The sequence below is a fragment of the Emericellopsis cladophorae genome (assembly GCF_022114955.1).
Source record: "Emericellopsis cladophorae strain MUM 19.33 chromosome Unknown NODE_12_length_473309_cov_116_543296, whole genome shotgun sequence".
Classification (NCBI taxonomy): Eukaryota; Fungi; Ascomycota; class Sordariomycetes; order Hypocreales; family Bionectriaceae; genus Emericellopsis; species Emericellopsis cladophorae.
This window is the reverse complement of record NW_026250937.1, coordinates 344,426-361,281: the sequence shown is the minus strand read 5'-3', so window position 1 is coordinate 361,281 and position 16,856 is coordinate 344,426. Positions and strand designations below refer to the sequence as shown.

Sequence of the window (16,856 nt, the reverse complement as noted above, 5' to 3'; positions counted from 1 at the left end):
CTGGGAGCTATTGGGCATAAAGACATGTGCAGAATAACTAAAACTCACACAAACCCCATCTTCAAAAGCCTATTCCCAAACTCAATCAAGTAGTAGTCACCGTAGCATAGCCCGTGATCCCAGTATCTCTTGTGGTCCTTGGCATTGTAGTTGGCCGTCGCGTTCATCAGAATCGCGTCGAATCGGCCTCCCTCGGTGCAGTCGCGAGCAACCATCCCCTCTTCACCCAAGTTCACCTCCATCTTATCCTGAGAGAGAGAAAAGTCGAGAGTGTCAGCCACGATCGTGAAGGCCATCTGGCGGAATCGAGCACTCTCCTCACTCCTACCCAGCCCCGCCAAAGCCTGCGAGAGAATGAGCAAACCATTCGCGGCGATGACGCCTGCGGACGAGTCTCTCAGAGGGTTTGCCTTGTCCAAAATTGGTGCATCAAAATCCCACAATGGAACGTAGCGACCCCTCGTACGAGATTCTCCTGGAACGGCCATCTCAACGCAGGCTGGGGAGCTTTCGAGGCGCTGAATGAAGTACTCAGCGAGGGCCATTGATGTCTCGAGGAACTCAACATCCGCAGTCCACATGAACGTTTGGGCGTACCCCAGGATACCCCACGCCTGGCCTCGAGCCCAAGTCGATGTGGCGTGGAAACCCTGACCGGTGCGGCGCTCTTTGATATCACCAGTTTTGGGGTCAAAGTTGACCACGTGGATGGTGCTGAGCATATTCTTGTTGGTGTTTGTCGCCTTCTCTGGCCGCATGTGTGTCCGCATCAGTGTCTTGGCATGAGCTGTGGCTGCCCTTCGCATTTCCTCGTCGCCAGTGTGGCTGGCAGCGTAGTACAAGAGATCCAGATTGCACATGGAGTCAATGATCACCAAGAAATCGTCCGTGGCGCTGGTGATGCTGACGCCGTTCTGATCCAGGACGTCCCATGACCTGATGGCGCCCACTGTGGTGTTGTTCCTGGTGTGCAGTGACGCCGCCGCGGTGAGAATCGTCTCAAGTGCTCTTTTATCGTGCAAGACCTCCCAGCGCACTCGCATACTTGGTTGGATCATGAATGACATATCGTGTGTGTCGGTCCTCTGCGCCATAGCATGGATGGGCTCTGCCCAAACTTGCCCAAGCTCGGTGAGTGTCTGGAGCAATTGCATCTTGGCATGACTTGCAAAAGCATGTGGGAACTTGATGGCTCGCTCAATCAAGGAGTAGATGCTGCCCGGGAAGAATCCGCATGTCCAAAAATCAGCTTCCCTGAGAATGTACTTGCCAGCCTCTGGGCCAGACTGCAGCACATATTCTGGATAGGCTGTAGGAGGGTTCTGTATGTTTTCTCAGCTTTTTCTTTCTTTCCTCATCAGTGTCAGCTCACCCACATTGTTGACCAGTCCTTCGGTAGCAGTGCGAAGGATCTTGGCGGCGATATTTTCTTCGAACAGGACCTTCAGATGTCGTCGTGCATCCACATTCTGGGAGACCACTGATTCTTTTCGCATATTTCTCTGCTCCGTAGCGCCGAGCCCTGTAGTCCTTGGTGTAGTTACGATGTCGTCGGACACCATGTCTGCATGAGGTGCCATCGTGATCTCCTCGGGCGATAGATGCGTGTGCCTTTATTCTGAAATTGGTGTCCTTTGCAGTAGGGAGACTTGCAAGTGAAATTCGTTGCTCAGATACACTTTCTGGAAGCTGTAAGGAATGCTTCAATATGCATGGCTAAGTGACGGAGTCGCCGGTCGCGCGGACAGATTGGAGCCGCGACTTAACCCGGCGTCCGATGCACACCACATTTCCCCCTCCCCGCGGAGCCATATTTGTTGGACGATCACGAAGAGAATAGCATGGCCGAAGTGCGGATTGTGGATTTATGACAACTTGTCGACTAATTGTGAAAGGGGACATTAAACGACATGCATGGGGAAAGTGCTGACCGACCCTCGCCCAGACATCAATATTGCAATGAAATGACGAGAGCCCCAGAGTCAACAGTAGGGCTTCAAAAGGGCGACAGGAAGGATAAGAGCTTTCAATCATTTGTTCAGGTTCGTTTCCAGATGCACCAGTCACAGGCTTGTCACTATAGCTGGAGTGTCTCCATCAAGGCTTTGAGACGTGTTGAGGTTGACAGCACAGCTCACCCTACCCGACACGATCTGGTGGACCAAGACGACAACGTGACCGGTCGACGAGCAAAGTAGCCAAGGCAGGGAAACTGCGCGTCTAGCGGGTCTGCCTGGCGTGTCGGTACAAAAAGGCACGTCGCGAAGAGGCACCCGTCATGCCAGCAAACAACCTCAAGAGCTGGCCTCCGCCACCTTGAACTCATCGGCAAAGAAACCACGGAACCATCTGCCCTTCCCTGTGGCCGTCAGCTGTGCCACCTCCTCCTCCGTCAATTTGAATGACGGAACTTGCGAAAAAGTGGTCGCCATCCGCTCCCTTTTCGAGCTTGTCGTCACCACCGCCGCCCCTTGATCAACCACCCAGCGCATCAAGATTGCCGACTCGTCGACTTGGTACTTGGTTGCCAATTGGGTGGCGAGCACACGAGTCTCATTGCCCGACTCTGCCCTCAGTGGTGCCAGCGAGGAGTAGCCCTGCAAGGCAATGTCCTCCCGTCTCAGGAAACCATAAAGCTCGCGTTGATACAAGTGCGGATGCATCTCGATCTGATTGACAGCCGGCTTGATCGTGGCGACCTCCAAGATTGTCGAAATATCCTTGATGGAAAAGTTGGAGACACCAATGTCCCTGGCCAGACCTCGCTGCTTGCAGTGTTCCATTTCACGCCAGGCTTCCTGGAGCTCGAGGTCTGATGAGGCCGGGAACGGAGAATGGATGAGATATCTGGACCACCAGAAGGTAAGCTCCATCTGGTCACACGGCCAGATCGAGGGCACTTACAGGTCAACAAAGTCCGTCTGGAGGTTCACAAGACTCTCTTCCAGGGCTTTCTCAACGTTTGACGTATCTTTTGCCTTGGTACTCAATCGAAACGAGCCTCGCGGGATCCCGGACTCAGCCATCGCAATGCCGAGTTCCCTCTCTGTACCGTAAACTGCGCGGCACAGTCAGCAGCGCGTGTTCCCTTGGCCATCTACGCACATACCTTGGGCTCCATCCAATGTACGATACCCGACATCGATTGCGGCTTTGATGGCGTCAACTGTCGGCTGGTGGATTGTGGTGCCGTCATCGTCGGGGCTTTTGTACCAGGCGGTCCCGGCACCAAATATGACAGGCTGCGACACGGATGAGCGATGGGGGGGGGGGCTTGCCGAAGACATCTACTCACATGGGTGTCTGAAGACATGGCCACGGTGCTATATGTGTCAAGCAAACTTGGATTCTGCAACCGGCATGTGCGCTGGAGCAGTTGAGTGCGATCTTGCACTTGGGCGCGAACTCCGTGCTCCGACGAACGTGGACCCCTCACGCTTCTTGCAGGGCGGGCGGCTTCTTGGCAAACGCAGGTTCAAGTGGGTACGCTCACTGGTTTCAGGACGAAGTTTCCAAGCCATCGCTCATCCATCTCTCATTTCTGGCTGAGAATCAAAATTGATGCTCGTCCTGGTGCGCTGGGCCTCGGATGGATTGGCTCACTCTGGGAGCGCATATGAGAGGGTTGAGGCCCATCATCAGCCTCCTGGCCAGCAGACGTATGGCATCCGCCAAACGCCCAGGGGTATTGCCCAGAGTCCTTGGTCTAGTCAGTGGTGTCGTCAAGGTCAAAAGGTCAGAAGCCCACTTCTCGTGGTCAGCTCCGTCGCAGTGACCAAAGAACGAAACACTGCCGTCAGACTCTTGCCCAGCCCAGCTTGGATGCAAATGCAAGTGCCACTGGGCTTGAGCATGGAAGCATTCGGATAAAGCGGAAGTAGTTGTTCAGGCAGGCGACTATCCTCCGAGCAATGGCCTCACGGCACCCAAGGGGCGGGCACCATGTGCGAAGCCGGCGGCGTCCAACCCAACCGGTCACCAATACCTGTTCTCTGCAAGCGACAATTTCAGGGTGTTACAGAATGCAATTCGGCGTGAATCCGTCAAGTTTTTTTCGGTAATTATGGGCTGAGTGCGGGCGCTGCTGTTGCTAGAGTCAGCCGGAGGATTAGTTTGTCGGTTCCGGCTGTGATCTTGTAGATGCGACTATCTCGACATCAGCAGAGATGGCCAATCTCAATCAGCTCCCGACCGAAAGTGTTCTGATTCAAAGAGACATTGGATGCAACAGTCAATAATCGGTGAACAACGTCCAACAGCAAGGGTACAGCTGATATGAGGGCAAATTGGTTATCATATCGACCTGCCAATATCTACATACCCCATCCCCAGATTCTTACGCTTCACCCGTGGCCAACGCAACAAGACGCGACTCATCGCCATTGAACGTGTTCGAGTCACCTCCCTGGGGATATTTATCATTGTACTGCCAGATGGTCTCGTAGTCCCAGCCGGCGGGCGTCTCGCCCACCGAACTAGCATAGCGAGCGATCCAGAGCGGGCAACGGTCCGCAAAGTTGGGCGAGGTGCCCGTGCACGTGGTCCACCAATCTGTGAATCCGTGAGCAAGCAAGCAAGATGAAGGGAGTGGCGACTGGGATCCACTCACCGAGGGTCGTGTAGATGAGCGGCCACCGTCCCGTCTGCGATTCGTAGGTGGTCACAAAATCCTCGATCCAGTCCACCATGGCAGCGGCCGAGAGTCCGTAGCACGTGGCACCGCTGGGGTTGTACTCAATGTCCAGAGCACCGGGCAGCGTGATGCCGTCGCCTGACCATCCGCCGCCGTTGGCGGCAAAGTACTCGGCCTGTGCAGCTCCCGAGGAGGAGGCAGGCTGAGCAAAGTGATATGCACCACGAATCAGGCCGGCGCCGGTGGCACCAGTGTATTGAGAGTTAAACTGGTCGCTCTTGAACGTTGTGCCTTCAGTGGCCTAGTACAGGGTCGAACCGTCAGCGGAGATATTCGACAGCAAGGTCTAGACGACGCACCTTGATGATCACGAAGCGGTCACCATCTGAGTATGCCTTGTCGAAGTCAATGTTTTCTTGATAGCCGGAGATATCAAAGCCAGGAACGGCGGCATGCACGACGGCGGCGAAGCCAGTGATGGTCGCAGCGGTGATGAAGGACTTCATGATGATGAATTTGGCAGTTTTGGTGCAAGAGCTGTAGCTGTGTTGGACTCAAGTTGCCGAGGCAGTCTGGTCCTCGAAGTGTCAAAGGAGTCCTCTTATACACCTCAATTCTAGGGAACAGCCGAGGATGTGATCGGATTTTCTGACCAGAGACGGACCTTAGCGCACCTGGTCGATCTCGGAAGATGATCGACAGGCTACCGACGGATGGCGACGTACTGTGCAGGGATAGGCGCCTACCCATACAGCCATTGAAGCCGCGAGCTACTTCGGCTGGCGGGCATGGTGCCTGCCTATGCCGGTCACCACACTGTTCACGGTGCAAGGTAGCAGCCATGATGCTTCTTCTGATGCCTGCGATGTTGGACGGCAGCTCGTATTACAGCTTCTCCACGGAAATCGGCCGATATGACTAAAGAGTGTCTAATATGACATCGGTGGCTGCCCTCTCTTGCTACTCCCTGACGGAGCCGAGCCGGACACTAAATGTCATCTCACAGCTGCGACTTGGCTTGGACGGCAGTTCGCGCAGGTGAAGCTGCGACAACCACCGCTAATTATGCGTGTGTTTGGGGAACATAGTCATATCACCTCAGATTGGAGCTTGAGATCTCAGCCGCATCTGGGCGGGCTGTGCGGCGGCAAAGGCTCTGCCGATCACTCGACTTACACGTGGCGATCCATCGCCGTGGTGACTCGATTTGGCAGGCGGCTCGGATCCTCGGCAAGGTGTGATCAATGAGACTAACATCAATCCAATACAGTACTACGGTATAGACATACAGAAATCCCAATACAGTAAATCGTATCGCTCATCGTGAACAACGGGCAAGTCTCAATCGGACAAAGATGCGGCGCCTCCACACCCCTACCCATTTGTGCGGACGCACGCTTGCTTCTGCACGATACTCAGAATATCAGCGAGGAAGCTCTCGATCCTGTCCCTCTCGTGATACGCCCGGTCAAACATTGTACCAATCTCAAGCTTGCCGCCCCATCCTCCGACCATGAGCGGTACAGCTGAGCCTGAGCATTCCCCCGTAACCCAGACGTCTTGCAGAGTGAAAGGCGCTCGTTCTGGTTCCACCGCCGAAGCCAAGTCTCCCAGCGACGAGATGCCAACACTTGCATTGTTGGTATAGCTGTCTGCGTTTACTGTGCCAGGTGGAGATTGCGGTGTAAGCGCCGACCACAGAACGGGCGCGAGGCCCAGGTCACTGATTTCAGGGCCGTCGGAGCTTCGCGGGCGTTCCTCTTGGTAGTATTCTTTCATGGTTAAGGCGATGTCGTCAAAGTCATCGCTGGTCTCGGCGGAACCAACGGTGACATCGACTCCCAGTCCTTGAATGGCAACCATGTGGTTGTTCGAGGCTGCCTCTTGGATGGAGCGGGCGCGCCCCTCGCACAGATATCTAGTGCTCATCATGGATTGCAGGTAGAACCTCATGTTGCTTGACCCTCCCGTGGTCTTCTGAATATGCTTCAGTGCGAGCGTAACGGCAGCACTGACGGCATGTGTCATTGTCCAGCCTCTGTCCTTACAGTGTTCAAGGAGAACTGCTGTGGCTTCCGGAGACAGATGGGCGCTTGCGCGTTCCTTCCTACTTGCTGCTCCCTCTTTGGCGCTTGGTAGCAGCCCAAGTGGAAGCGCTCCTGTTGCGGCTGCCGCGCTGTTCTGCATCTTCTCGCGGAAGCGGACCATTTGTGCGTCCGATGGTCTCGTGGGAATATTCGCAATGACGCGCATGGGCGCTGCGAGCCGTGAGGCTTCCTGGGACCAGTCGAGCTGGGGCATTCGTGGCCTCTGAAACTGATCCGTTGCTAGTTCAATCAAACGATCCAGCAGCTTCGAGACACCGTGACCGTCGATCATGTCGTGTGGGGCTCTGAAGAAGATGGTCGCTCGGTGGTAGTTGCTCTTGTTGACGGTGGAAGAGGACGACCTGACGTAGAAGAGCTGACTTGATTTGTAGAGTTTGGGGTCAAGGTCGAACCATTCTGTTTCACTGAGTGCTGTATCGACCACTTGGAAGGACGTTGACAGCCAGTCATCTTGCCTTTTTTGGCCATTTAAGCCATGAAGAGGTGTATAAAATCGTTTCCAAGTGTCGCTGTTGGTATCATGCTGGATCCACGATGCGAGTGCTGGGCATTCGTTGCGTAGTGTCCACCACGCATTGCGAAAGGCATCTTCGAGATTGGCGAGTGTGTCTTGCACGTTCTGAGAGGGTGTCTCGATGGTGACGCACCCAGTGATGGCAAAAGCAGCGTGGTCTGGGTCTTCGGTGCGCCGGCAAAATGAGGTGTAGAAACGCTCAATCTCGTCGATATCGCGCTCATATAGGCCAGTTGACGACTTGGTCCATTGGTACCTTGCGCACGGCCGAATGTCTTGGGATTCCGATACAACAGGTGAGTCTAGGCTTGGCGCGCCCGCACATGGCGAGTCGACCGTGGATGAGTCCATCTGAGGGGAGTCTATTTGATGCGAATTCCACCGAGGCGATTCCATTCTAGCTGGAGTTTTGGTGTCTAGAGTATGTACAGCTGAATTAAAGTGATTGGGCCAGCCAAATCACAATGTATTAATATTGAAATTATTCGATATTGGAAGCATGAAAACTCGCAAAATCGGCAGGAGGCCAGCGAGACTTCATATAATAGTCCTGGGCATTCTTCCTCCTTACCAATCCAGCGGGCGCACGTAGGCAGCCCCCTGAGCTCTGACGACGTTGACCGAGGAGGACCAGCAGCCACCAGCAGCCCAGCCCAGCAATTGATCAGAGATTCAGAGGTCCTTCCGTTTCCTCTAGGCTGTGATCGAACTCGACCCCAATATCTATGCTGCTGTTGATCAGGATTCAGCTGGTGATTCTGATCGTCGACTGGTGCTTGGGAGTGTACTGATACACGCGAGGGATGAGGTGGGGGCAAAAGACGCTACCGGATGCCGAAGCGGCGTTGGGAAACGGAATACGGGCGGTGACGTCGGTCCCTCAGTTCACGCTGTGTTAACCCCGTTGTTGACCTGTTTCATGTCTGTTACTTCCAGAGGGGCAGAATTGCTATTCCTGCAACCAATTCATGAGCATTGTGAACTATGTGTGCTAATGAAAGGGTTCAAACTTCACTGGGTGGTGTCATTGACCTAGGGTAGCCTAATAATACACCAAACCTGGACATCAAGCACGAGTACGTACTTTGTCCAACGGGCCTGGGCGCCCAGACTTTTAGCAACGGGAGGAAACATAACATTAAACTTGATCCGGCGGCCCAGGCTTGGAATTGCCTAAAAGGGTGTTTGCGGCTTCGTGATTCGACCTGCGCCAAACACATGCGGTCTGCACGCGTCGATGAAGCCTCAAAAGTTCAATCGTTGTTCCTCGTCTGCGTCGTCCATCTGGATGATGATTTGCGATGATGTGTGTCATTGCATGTGAGCTCGTCTCCTGGCACAACTCGCGGCACCACAGCCAGGCGCAATGTACAATTTGATCCGGGCTGAGCAGCAGACGGCGATTATTTAGTAATATCAAATGTCGCAATCTTCTTGTGAGTCATCGTAACGTGATGTTGATCAAGAGCCGTCGGCCCGTCCCAATCTTTTGATCGGAACTCGCCTACGTTGCGGGCCGAATTTTAAGACAGTTTCACCGTCTTCGGCCCCATGGAGCGTTGAAAAAAAATTCTGCTTGAACCCACAGCCCACGCGAGACTGCAAACAAGATACTCAAGGACGCGGAGCAAACGTCCAGTCGGCATCGAATCGCCATGGCTTTAAGGAATCGTCAGCTGCGCATAATAATACCATATGTACGACCATGCAAGACCATGGAAATTGTGTGTGAGAATGACGGCGCGCCTCCCGCCCACACGCCCGAGATGCCAGCTCGGAAATATAGAAACCTAAGCAGCGCTAATCATTTTAGTGTCGAAGAATGGTGATTGTGGCACCGGGACGGGAGGCTTGATTGGCTCTCGGCTTTTGCAATCACAGGTGACTCGCAGGTCCAGACATGAGCGTCGTCGTCGATTTACAGTAGAGATCGACTTTGGGCCAAGGTGGCGATGGCGACAACAAGCGGCCTGTCCCCGAGCAACAAGGCAACAAGGACATGCGAGGACAGCAAAGGGCTACTGTACAATCGTGGAATCTTCGGTCCACACTTACCGACGATCGTGTTCGGAGCAACACTTTACGTACAGCGTCAAGATAGTGACGACGGTGTGGACCTTGACCACTCCTCGCGAACCCATCGATGGGAAGGATTGGCACTGTCTCGTGGAGCCCTCCGCAGGCCAGCATGAAAGGAATTTTCTCTTACCTAACAGCTGGCTCAAAGGTGAACGCAAAGGACAGGCGCCTTTATAACCATAAATGATCCCCAACTGCCTCTCTATCTACCTCGACCTAGTCTCCAAACCGCTTTGAACCTTAAATGGTTGATCACTTGACAGCATATACTACTCCGAAACATCCAGGATTCGCGACAGCCTGGAACTTCAATCTTGCTTTCATCCAAAAAGAAACAAAATGTTCTCCAGAAAGGGGGACGAGAGGGCAGCAGCACCTGCTGCCGCCAGTCGCCCCAGCATTGACGCAAAGTACGACGGCCAGTTCGAAGCCGATAACTCGGATGGTCTCCAACGTCGTCTCAACAACCGCCAGACCCAACTCATCGCCATTGGCGGCACCATTGGGACGGGTCTCTTCATCAGCATCGGCGCGGGGCTCGCCAAGGGCGGTCCCGGTAGCCTTCTCGTCTGCTATATTCTTTATGCGTCCGTCGTGGCCCTGGTCAACAACTCGATTGCTGAAATGACAACGTATATGCCCGTCTCCGGCGGCTTCATCCGCCTGGCCGGCAACTGGGTCGACGACGCCCTTGGCTTCATGGTCGGCTGGAATTTCTTTTTGTACGAGGCGCTCCTCATACCGTTCGAAGTCGTGGCTCTTAACATTGTGCTCTCCTTTTGGAACGAAAAGGTGACGGAGCCCGGTCCGACGGCTGGCATTTGTGCCGCTGTCATTATCTCATATGGGTAAGACACAATCCCGGAGACGACCAAGCTGGACCTTACCCTCGGGCTTCTGCGAGAGATCCATGTGCGACTGGCGTTTTTGATAGGATCCCTACCCCCTTCCCCCCCCTCTCGGTGCTGTGTCATGACTTTTGTGCTAAGCTGTGTGTGTGATGTGCATAGTCTACTCAATGTTGTCGCTGTGGGCGTCTTTGGTGAAGCCGAGTTCTGGCTCTCCGGTGGCAAGGTGATTCTCATCTTCATGCTCTTCGGCTTCACGTTTGTGACCATGGTGGGCGGAAACCCGTCAGGCCACGCCTACGGGTTTAGCCACTGGAACAGTCCAGCCGCATTCCTGGAATACCACGCGTCGGGGGACCTAGGCCGCTTCGAAGGCTTTATGGGTGCCCTCGCGACCGCAGCCTTTGTGGTCGTGGGTCCCGACTACATCTCCATGGTGGCTGCCGAGGCCAAGCACCCCAGCATCTACATCAAGACCGCGTTCAAGACCGTCTACGTCCGTTTTGGCCTCTTCTTCATCGGTGGTGCCCTCTCGACTGGTATTGTGCTGCCCTCGAACGACGAGGCCCTCGTCGACATCCACATCAACGGCGGTGGCGGCCAGACGGCCGGTGCCTCGCCGTACGTGATGGCCATGGAGAACATGGGCATCGACGTGCTCCCTCACGTGGTGAATGCCCTGCTCTTCACTACCATTTACTCAGCCGGAAATACGTATACGTACTGCGCGACCCGCTCATTATACAGCCTTGCCCTCGAGGGCCGCGCCCCGGCCTTCTTCCGCAAGTGCACCGCCCAGGGAGTGCCCATCTACTGCTTCGCTTTCACCATGCTGTTCCCCCTGCTCTCCTTCCTGCAAGTCAACAGCGGCTCTGCCGAGGCCCTGAGCATTTTGCTCTCGCTTATCACGGGAGGCGGCGTCGTGGACTACATCGTCATATCCATCACCTTCCTCTTCTACTACCGCGCATGCAAGGTGCAGGGTGTCGATCGCAAGACGAGGCCATACTACGGCTACCTGCAGCCCTACGGCGCCTGGGTCGCGCTCGTCCTGCAAGTCATCGTGCTATACACCTATGGCTACACGGCCTTCACACCCTGGTCCACCAAGAACTTCTTCGCCAACTACACCATGCAGCTCCTCGCGCCCCTCATGTTCATCGGCTGGAAGCTCATCAAGAAGACCAAGTTTGTCAAGCCTGAGGAATGTGATCTTGTCTGGGACCGTCCCATCATCGACGCGTACGAGGCCAAGGCCATGGAGCTGGACCCGCCGACTGGATTCTGGCAGGAGATGGGTCAGATGGTGGGCTTGGGCCGCAAGAAGAAGGCCATCAAGGAGGAGGAGCTTTGAGGGATCGAGCATGGACGAGCATGTGTTTGCTCGCCCACGTCGCAAGCCTTAGCTAGCGTGAAACAATTTAGACGTGACCCCAGGCAGTTGAAATAGATACCCAATGTTGCAATATCTCCTTTCTGCCTCGCTGTCCACCATCTCTACTGTCGCCGCTTCTCTTCCGCCAGCTTTGCCAGTTCCTCCACCGCCTCGTCCTCCCTCCCGACAGGGACGTACAAGTGATCGTGATAGAAGCCACTGACCGGGTTCATACCCATGTCTTTCGACGCCAGCCGTGTGGCGATGACTGCCATGAATCCCACAGCTTCGAGGCTGGATGTGACGTTGAGCGTGATCATCTTGCAAGGGAAGAAGTGGTCGAGACCATTGGCGGTCGCGTAGTCCCGTGTCGTGATGACGGTGATGCCCTCCTGCTCTCGGATCATGGATTGGATCTCCGAAAGAGGAGGCAATTTGGTGTCGTCGCGCACCGTCGCGAACACATATGTCTGAGGATGCAGCACCGTGTTCAAGGTGGAGAGGAGAGTGTCCAACGAACGCTCGCCTGGGTCTTTCATGATGCTGGCCATGATGGCACGACGTCTGGGGAGTGGATGAAGCGAAGAGAAGGATGCTTCGGGGTTCTACACGCATGCGAAAGGAGCTGAATTGACCGGCAAGGCGTACGCCCTTCGTGTGGGGTTGTCACCATTCCATCCTACATGTACAAGTGGGAAGAAGTCACCACAGACGAGCAGCGACAGAAGCCTCTCATTTCTCGACTGATTTGCATCTTCGTCCTTGGCTTGGCCAATTCAACGATTAAATGTCTCCGTGACAGTATCTGCGTGGATCACCAACGCCCAAGCCCGTGCATCTACTTGGCACCGAGAAACTAGATAAAGACGCGGCATTTGTCTCTACATTCGTTTTCGCCCTGACTACACTCTTTCCACATTCTATTTCTTGTGCGCTCAGCGCACAATTGTCGCACTCAAATGTCTGGTCGCTCTATCCATCAATGGATGGTCATCCTCAGACGCAGAGGCCATTCCCGACTCGATGACTGGTCCAAATCGCGCATGTATGCGGCAGCCATTTGATCGAAGCGTCGGGCAGCTCGAGTGGATGATGGCAGCCTGAAAGCAGCGATGCGCAGTCTCGTTGATCAGCTTCGCGGGCACAACCTGGCGATGGAGAGTTGACGGCAGCAACGGAACGCGAGAACGCAGCGCAAAGGCAAAGACCACCGACACCGCCGCAGGCTCTGCTCGCGATAATGGTCTTGAAAGCATGGGCGCGCGGAACCTGGCGATCCTTCGCGACGGGCTGAATCCGCCCGCGTCCACTGGCAGATGTCTCGACTCGCCACGTCGCTCTGACCGAGTCTGCATCGTCTCCATTGGGGCCAACCATCCGATTTCCGAAGTCGGCCGTCCGTCATAGGCAGAATTTTATCTCGGTTTGTTAGCGCAACGCGGTGTCCAACGCAAAAAAAGAACCCATAACGGAAGCGTATGGTGCGCCGGGGCACAGCCGCGCACTAACAGACTAGGCGTCACGGCACCAACCTCTGACGTGACAAACAGCAACCCAAACGGGACGGCCACACCGGCAGAGGCGAGCGATCCTCGGGACTCGCAGTCTCTGACCAAGTTTACGCGGATTGGCCAGATGGCGAGCCGTGTTTTCTGGAATCTCCGAGGAAGGGGGAGGCTCCAGTCACCTAACCTCGACGCATCCATGCACGCGCAACGGCACGGCATTTGTCAGGGTCTGATCACCAATTTCACACACCAGGATGACATTGCGGCGACTCGCAGTGGCCGGAAACTAACAGAGGCCTCTACCAAGGGTGGATAACCCGGACGTCAGTCGGTGTCAAGACTCAAGGACATGGACTTGAAGCGCGCACCCTAGTGGACCCGCGGAGTGGACTTGTTGACTACAGCAACCCAATTTTTTACGTCAAAGCGTGTTTGAAGCTTCTTTGGCAAAGGCCCTCGCGAGTTTCCATCTCGTAGGAGTCTCGTCAATTTCACCCTTTATTACGTTTCTCCTGCGCGGCCTGCTCTCGACAAGGGACCTACCCTGCATAGTCGCCAGCAGAAACCCCCTTTTGCCTGCCTCGCCGCCGCCCGCTTCACCAGATTACCCCGTGGGGGATCGACTTTGACTCCGACGGGCTTGCCCTCGAGTCGCAACACATTGGCGTCTGTGGAACTCTGTGTCATCACTCCGAAGCCGCAGAAACTTTGTCTGATAAAAAAGGCTGCCTTCCCCGGCCCATCTCGGACACACCCTGTGCAACACATCTGTCGCTCTCTCCACCCAACATGGCAGCAAACACTGCCGCCGCACCGGAAAACAATATCAACAGCAACCAGGTGAATCATGCTGCCGATCTCGAAAACAACAAGGTTACGGCGTCCGACTCGGGCACCGTGAGCACGCCTGGAGACGACCAAGAAGATGCCGGCAACCAGACATCGAATTCAGAGCAAGCTGCTCTAATCGACTTCAAGACCCTCGAGTGGTGGCAGGGTGGCATCATCCTCATTGCGGAAACCGTATCACTGGGCATTTTATCCCTGCCCTCGGTGCTGGCCAGCGTCGGTCTGGCCCCCGGCATCGCGCTGATCGTGCTCATGAGCGTCCTGTCGACATACTCGTGCGTTGTGCTTGGCGAGTTCCGCAAGGCGCACATGGACGTGGAGAATTTCGGCGATGCGGTCGAGGTCGTCAGCCACTCGCTCGGGCCCGTGGCGGCCAAGGTGCTCCAGGAATTCTTTGGCTGGGCGCAGGTCATCTTCCAAGTGCTGGTCGCGGGAAGCCACATTCTGACGTGGACCATCTGCCTGAACACGCTGACCGATAGTGGTGCCTGTACTGTTCTCTGGGCCTTTGTCGGGTTGGCAATCTTCTGGTTCCTCAACTTCCCGCGAACATTGAGCTATGCCAGCTACATGTCGATTGCATGTGAGTTACCGTCACCAAGGTGTCAGTGTGAACCACGCCGCTAACGGTTTCCAGCCTGCCTTTCCATCGTCATTGCGACTTTGATGACTGTGGGTGATGTCTCGCGCACGCGCCCCATTGGCAATGGCCACATTGACATTGCGCGCTCACTTGGTCTGCCCCCAGCCATGCTGGCTGTAACTGATATCGCAGTTGCTTTCTGTGAGTCAGGACAGATCCTAACCGTCCTGCGAATGAACCAGCTGCTGACAACCCTTTAGCAAGCCATTCTTGCTTCTTCAGCGTCTATGGCGAATTCAAGAAGCCTACCGACTGGCCCAAGGCGCTTGCTCTGCTCCAGATTGTCGACACCTCGCTCTACCTGCTCGCAGCCATTGTCATCTACTACTACGTCGGGCCCGACGTCCCATCACCCGCGCTCTCCGCCGCCGGCTCGGACGTCATGCGCAAGGCCATCTGGGGTGTCGCCATCCCGACCATTGTCATTGCTGGCGTCATCTACGGTCACGTGGCCGCCGAATACGTCTTCACCCGCATCTTCCGTGGCACTAAGCATGAAATCAGGCGCACTTGGGTCTCCACCGTCTCCTGGCTGGCCATCACCTTTGGCATCTGGCTCATCGCGACAATCGTCTCCCTGTCGATTCCCGTCTTCAACAGCCTGCTCGGTCTTGTCGCGGCCCTATTTGTGAGCTGGTTCTCTTACGGTTTGCCCGGCATCTTTTGGTTGTGGATGCATCACGGCAACTACTTCAACAAAGGGTGGGGGCAAATTGCCCGTTTCGCTGGCAACATTGTGTTGCTCGTCGTCGGTGCACTGCTGTGCGTCCTGGGGTTATGGGCGTCCATCGAGGCCATTGCCCAGGAGGAGGGAAATCAGCCCTGGTCGTGCGCGAGCAATGCGGCATAGAAAGCGTATGCAATCTGTATCAATCTCATGATTTTCGGTGGTTTACACTCTGTAGATTGACGACGCTTGATCTGAGAGTGAAGATACGAGTGATGTTGATCGTGAGAACCGAGGTGGGCAGAGCCAGCAGCCGGAAAAACTATAGGCCGTCCTGGTCCACCACGGCGCTCGAGCTGCGCCACACATGCACAGCCACGTGCTCATGCGTCATACGGTCATACAGCTCAGCTTTCAGCTTGATTCCCGTGCTCACCCTCAGTCGACCCCATCATCAAATCTCAGCGTTCAGGCGCAAAATCGTTCTTTTCTGCTCCTCATCTGCTGACCTTGCGCTCTTACATTGATTGCTTCATTCACCTCAGCGAAACTGATAACATGGCACCCACAACCGATCGCCAGCTCGAGGTTGCCAACCCCCAGGCTCAGGAGCCCATTCAGATGACGCAGCCAAGCTCGCAGCAAGCTATGGGTGAGTCCCAATTACCCGCCTGTGCAACGTCGTTGCACCCTGTGGATTGACAGTGCGTGTGTACTATGACAGACCCCCAACAAGCTCATCCTCACACGGAAGAGCCAGAGATGAACCTCCGTGGCGGCGAGGATTGTGGCGGCTGGTGCCGTGGCCGCTTCTGCTTCATTGTACGTGCCCTATTTGCTGGGCTCGTCGCATCCACTAACGGCGCGGCAGATTCCTTGCCCTATTCCCATCAACTGCTGTGTCTTCCCTTGCCCTTGTTAAGCAGAGTTGGAGCGAGCGAGCGATTTTGTTTATCGTTGATTATATACAAGTTTCGTATCGTTAGCGGGAATACAAGCTGCAGTTTTCGATTCCCTTGTTGGCCGATATGAAGTGTTAATCCTTACCAGCCTTTCTACATCGGCCTTCCCCAGCCCGGTCCCAATCTAGGCTTCGCCGAAGCGCAGGGAGTTGCGACTGCAGCCAACATCAAGGCGAGGTACTTGATCCCGCCATTTGACCGCAAAAGGGTCTTCGGAACTGAAAATGACATACGCTCAACGGGACGTCTCTGAGGCACATGTGTCAGTGAGAAGAACAAGTGAATGAGCATTGACCTAACGCCTTAGACAAATGAAAATCTACAATGCCACAAGTTCATCAGACCTTCACCACCCTGTCCGGGTCTCGCGCCATGCCCTCAATCTCCTCGCACAGGATCTCAAAAGTCGTGCTGGGCAACTCTTCGCCGAGGGCGCCATCATCTGCACAAATCAGACAAACTTCGACTCGGTCATCCCCCAAAGGCGTCGTGACGACACTAAAGTCGGTTGTATCTTGCTGGGACGCCAGAGCACCAACATCATAGTCGTTGCCTCCAATTGAGAGACGACGCGTCTGGGACATGCTTTGATGCTGCACCAGGGTCGCAAACCCTCCGAGGCCAGCAGTGTTCTCCCACTCTGTGCACTTTTCGATGATCTCACGGAACC

At 55.1% G+C, this 16,856-nt stretch overlaps 7 protein-coding genes across 7 annotated transcripts; 3 read left to right on the top strand and 4 right to left on the bottom strand.

Moving 5' to 3' along the window:
- Window positions 1-44: 44 nt before the first annotated feature.
- On the bottom strand, window positions 45-1,562 carry J7T54_003646 (uncharacterized protein; the record flags this gene model as incomplete). The annotated part of the gene is made up of 2 exons (XM_051505150.1): window positions 45-1,309; window positions 1,373-1,562. The coding sequence occupies 2 exons, from the start codon at window positions 1,560-1,562 to the stop codon at window positions 45-47; spliced, it is 1,455 nt and encodes a 484-aa protein (XP_051363489.1).
- Window positions 1,563-2,294: 732 nt separating this feature from the next.
- On the bottom strand, window positions 2,295-5,139 carry J7T54_003645 (putative ketoreductase; the record flags this gene model as incomplete). The annotated part of the gene is made up of 7 exons (XM_051505149.1): window positions 2,295-2,847; window positions 2,905-3,058; window positions 3,110-3,242; window positions 3,604-3,700; window positions 4,341-4,551; window positions 4,610-4,934; window positions 4,993-5,139. 7 exons carry the CDS (start codon window positions 5,137-5,139, stop codon window positions 2,295-2,297), a joined length of 1,620 nt encoding a protein of 539 aa, XP_051363488.1.
- An 868-nt stretch (window positions 5,140-6,007) lies between these two features.
- J7T54_003644 (uncharacterized protein) lies at window positions 6,008-7,651 on the bottom strand (the record flags this gene model as incomplete). The annotated part of the gene is made up of 1 exon (XM_051505148.1): window positions 6,008-7,651. One exon carries the CDS (start codon window positions 7,649-7,651, stop codon window positions 6,008-6,010), a length of 1,644 nt encoding a protein of 547 aa, XP_051363487.1.
- A 2,022-nt stretch (window positions 7,652-9,673) lies between these two features.
- Window positions 9,674-11,536, top strand: J7T54_003643 (uncharacterized protein; the record flags this gene model as incomplete). Its single annotated transcript, XM_051505147.1, has 2 exons — window positions 9,674-10,182; window positions 10,345-11,536. 2 exons carry the CDS (start codon window positions 9,674-9,676, stop codon window positions 11,534-11,536), a joined length of 1,701 nt encoding a protein of 566 aa, XP_051363486.1.
- A 143-nt stretch (window positions 11,537-11,679) lies between these two features.
- On the bottom strand, window positions 11,680-12,108 carry J7T54_003642 (uncharacterized protein; the record flags this gene model as incomplete). Its single annotated transcript, XM_051505145.1, has 1 exon — window positions 11,680-12,108. One exon carries the CDS (start codon window positions 12,106-12,108, stop codon window positions 11,680-11,682), a length of 429 nt encoding a protein of 142 aa, XP_051363485.1.
- Window positions 12,109-13,854: 1,746 nt separating this feature from the next.
- J7T54_003641 (N amino acid transport system protein-like protein) lies at window positions 13,855-15,407 on the top strand (the record flags this gene model as incomplete). The annotated part of the gene is made up of 3 exons (XM_051505144.1): window positions 13,855-14,497; window positions 14,552-14,698; window positions 14,758-15,407. The coding sequence occupies 3 exons, from the start codon at window positions 13,855-13,857 to the stop codon at window positions 15,405-15,407; spliced, it is 1,440 nt and encodes a 479-aa protein (XP_051363484.1).
- A 375-nt stretch (window positions 15,408-15,782) lies between these two features.
- J7T54_003640 (uncharacterized protein) lies at window positions 15,783-16,439 on the top strand (the record flags this gene model as incomplete). Its single annotated transcript, XM_051505143.1, has 3 exons — window positions 15,783-15,876; window positions 15,949-16,046; window positions 16,275-16,439. The coding sequence occupies 3 exons, from the start codon at window positions 15,783-15,785 to the stop codon at window positions 16,437-16,439; spliced, it is 357 nt and encodes a 118-aa protein (XP_051363483.1).
- Window positions 16,440-16,856: the final 417 nt, after the last annotated feature.